This window comes from Symphalangus syndactylus, chromosome 14, assembly GCF_028878055.3.
Source record: "Symphalangus syndactylus isolate Jambi chromosome 14, NHGRI_mSymSyn1-v2.1_pri, whole genome shotgun sequence".
Classification (NCBI taxonomy): domain Eukaryota; kingdom Metazoa; phylum Chordata; class Mammalia; order Primates; family Hylobatidae; genus Symphalangus; species Symphalangus syndactylus.
The window spans coordinates 51,549,306-51,552,614 of NC_072436.2; the positions used below are offsets into that span (position 1 = coordinate 51,549,306).

Here is a 3,309-nt window from a genome sequence, read left to right on the forward strand (position 1 = left end):
AGTTTGGGGCACGATTTTGTTGCAGGCAGCACAAAGGAGGAAAGATTTGTTCTTCAGGCCTATATTGTCCTGGCTGCTTTTGATGATGTTTTGCAAACCCGAGTTAAGTCTTGACCCGCTGAGGATGGAGGAACCCAGAGCTGGGAAGATCCTGCATCTTTGAGGTTAACCTTCAGGGCTGCTCTTCTGTGAGACAATTGTCCATTGTGTTGGGGTTTCCACTACTAGGCAGCCAAAAACATTTATCTGTCAGGCACTGGGCTGGACATTTTGTACATATCACTTATTCAATCTTCACAAGAGTCATTCAAGATAAGTATTATCATCCCCATTTTACAATAAAAAAATGCAGGCCAGAGAGAAATAAACTGTTACCATACAATATAGAATTTAATTGGTATCATGTCTATGGGGAAGGCTCAGTATTTTCTTTCTTTTTTTTTTTTGAGATGGAGTGTTGCTCTGTTGCCAGGCTGCAGTGCAGTGGTGTGATCTCAGCTCACTGCAACCTCTGCCTCCTGGGTTCAAGCAATTCTCCTGCCTCAGCCTCCCGAGTCCCGAGGAGATGGGACTACAGGTGTGCGCCACCACGCCCAGCTAATTTTTGTATTTTTTGTAGAGACGGGGTTTCACCATGTTGGCCAGGATAGTCTCGAACTCCTGATCTCAAGAGATTCCCCCTCCTTGGCCTCCCAAAGTGCTGGGATTACAGGCGTGAGCCACTGCACCCGGCCAGGCTCAGTATTTTCTTAACGGTGAAACCGTTGGATATATACAATGTTTTTTGTGTATGCAAATCTCTTCTCTCATCAGGCCAAGGAGCAAGTCAATCAGCCTGTATACCTTACCAGTAGGTCTCAACTTTGGATGCACATTAGACTCCCCTAGGGAATTTTTTAAAAATTCCAGTTCCCAGGCTAGAGTTTTTTTAATATTGCTAGAAGTTTATCAATCTCAATGAATTTTTTTTTTTAGGAGAGCCAGCTTCTTGTTTCACTAATTTTCTATGTTTTTCTGTTTTCAATTCCGTGAATTTCTGCCCTAATCTTTATTATTCCCTTCCTTCTGCTTGATTTGGGCTTATTTTTCTCTTCTTTGCCTAGTCTCTTGAAGTAAAAACTGAAATTATTAATCTGAGATCTTTCTCTAATCTAAGCATTTAGTGTGCTAAATTTTTCTCTTAGCATTGCTTTACATGCATCTCAGAAATTTTGATATATTGTGTTTTCATTTTCACTCAGTTCTATGTACTTTTAAAATTTTTATTTATGTGTTTATTTTTTGAGACAGAGTCTTGCTCTGCCACCCAGGCTGGAGTGCAGTGGTGTGACCTTGGCTCACTGCAGCCTTGACCTCCTGAGCTCAAGTGATCCTTCTGCCTCAGCCTCACATGCAGCTGGGACCACAGGCTCACACCACCACACCCGGCTAATTTTTTGATTTTTTTGTAGAGACAACGTCTCACTTTGTTGCCTAGGCTGGTCTTGAACTCCTAGGCTCAATGAATCCTCCTGTCTCGACCTCCGAGGATGCTGGAATTACAGGAGTGAGCTAACATGCCTGGTCTCTATGTACTTTTTTATTTTCTTTGAAATTTTGTCTTCGATCTTTGGACTATTAAGATGTATGTTGTTTAATTTTCAAGTGTTTGAAAATTTTTGTGTATGTTTTTCTATTATTTATTTCTAGTTTGATTCCATTATGGTCAGAGAATTTATTCTGTATGATTTCATGTCTTTTAAATTTGTTTAGGTTTGTTTTATGACTCAAAATATGGTCAATCTTGGTGAATATTTCATGAACATTTGAGAAATATGTGTTTCACACCCTACTGTGAATGGCATGTTCTATAAACATCAATTAGATTCTATTGATTGATGATGTTTTTCAGTTTCCCTATATATTTTTTATTTTTTTGTGCAAAACTATTGTATTTACAAAAATGACACAAAAGTGAATTCGTCAATGCATATGCATAGTTTATTCACATCTTCAACAACAAAAGGTATTTTAACTTTACAGAACTGAGTAAGAAGAATATTAGCTTCAACGGCAGCTGTTAATCACTAGAGTCACGTAAGTTACACCAGAATGGGCAAATATTGCCCAAGTAAAATTCTACTGTTAAAGCCGAAATAAGTTTAAGGCCATTCAAGTTCAAGCAGAGAGATAGGAATCCTTTGGAGCCCCATCTAGCAGTGTTTGAAATATGTGACCTTTCTTCTAACTTGTGGTCTTAAACTTCTGTTTTACAAAATCCAAAATACAGAAGAAATCAATACAATAGAGATTATATTAACTAAGAGTAACATACAAAGCTGTAATTAAGATGAAGTAATGAAAGCCAAAACATTAAAATTTTAAAACTTGCTTGTTACTTGTTAGAACTAGTACTACACTAGGAGTTAGGTAATATATATACAATTATTTTCAAGTAGATTACTTACTTATGTTGCTCTAACACGTCCTCTTCACCAATGCACTGTTAAACTAACCAAAAACTCTACACATGTATATTCCACAATAGCAGCACACACTACTGCTACCTGCAAAGCTGTCAGTCTCAAATGACTGAGTGAATGAAAGGAAATAAAAAGTTGCTAAGTAACATATTAAGGAGAAATAATGGGAATTAACAGATTCATGCAGTTCAGTTCTTTCCATCAGCCAGCTTGCTAGCAACAAGGGATGGTTTCCATTGAGGAAGGTCCCCTGGAGTGGGAATGTGGTCACCAGTGACTTCCGTCTTATCTGGAGCTGCAGTAGGAAGTTGTTTGTTCTTCATTTTTGCTTTAGCCATGTTGTAATCCCCAGAATCAAAATATTTTTGCCCTTTCTGCAATTGTTTCCTTAAGAAATCTGAACCTCCAGGCATTTGTCCCAGATGAGGATATCTTGCTTTTAATTTTGCTTCTTCAGCTTTCTCTGGACTAGTCACTGTATCTTCCATTTCCTTCTGCTCCTCCAGAGAGGCTGCCTCGGAGACTTCCACAGACATAGTGCTCCCTCTACTAGGCCCCGCTTCTTCCAGTCGCTGTCGTATTCAGTTTCCCTATATTCTTACTGATTTTCTGTCAAGTAATTCTATCAATTTCTGAGTGAGTGTTAAATTTCCCAACTATAATCATGGATTCGTCTGTTTTCTTTTAGCTCTCAGTTTTTACTTTATATATTTTGAAGCTCTGTTTTTTGATGTGTACACATTTAGGATTGCAATATCTTCTTGATGGATTGAGCTGCCCACCAGTGTTCTGGTGGTGTAGATGTGGCTGTATGGCCCAGGAATTTGCTACTGCTGTGGGTGGCTTG

At 38.6% G+C, this 3,309-nt stretch overlaps 1 protein-coding gene across 1 annotated transcript; it reads right to left on the reverse strand.

Moving 5' to 3' along the window:
* Nucleotides 1-2,650: 2,650 nt before the first annotated feature.
* LOC129462966 (cAMP-regulated phosphoprotein 19-like) lies at nt 2,651-3,035 on the reverse strand. Its single transcript, XM_055243429.1, has one exon. The coding sequence runs from the start codon at nt 2,996-2,998 to the stop codon at nt 2,651-2,653; it is 348 nt and encodes a 115-aa protein (XP_055099404.1). The 5' UTR covers nt 2,999-3,035.
* Nucleotides 3,036-3,309: the final 274 nt, after the last annotated feature.

Bases quoted from the DNA above. Each gene is read 5' to 3' on its own strand.
- LOC129462966 (XM_055243429.1), bottom strand. From the start codon at position 2,998: ATGTCTGTGGAAGTCTCCGAGGCAGCCTCTCTGGAGGAGCAGAAGGAA.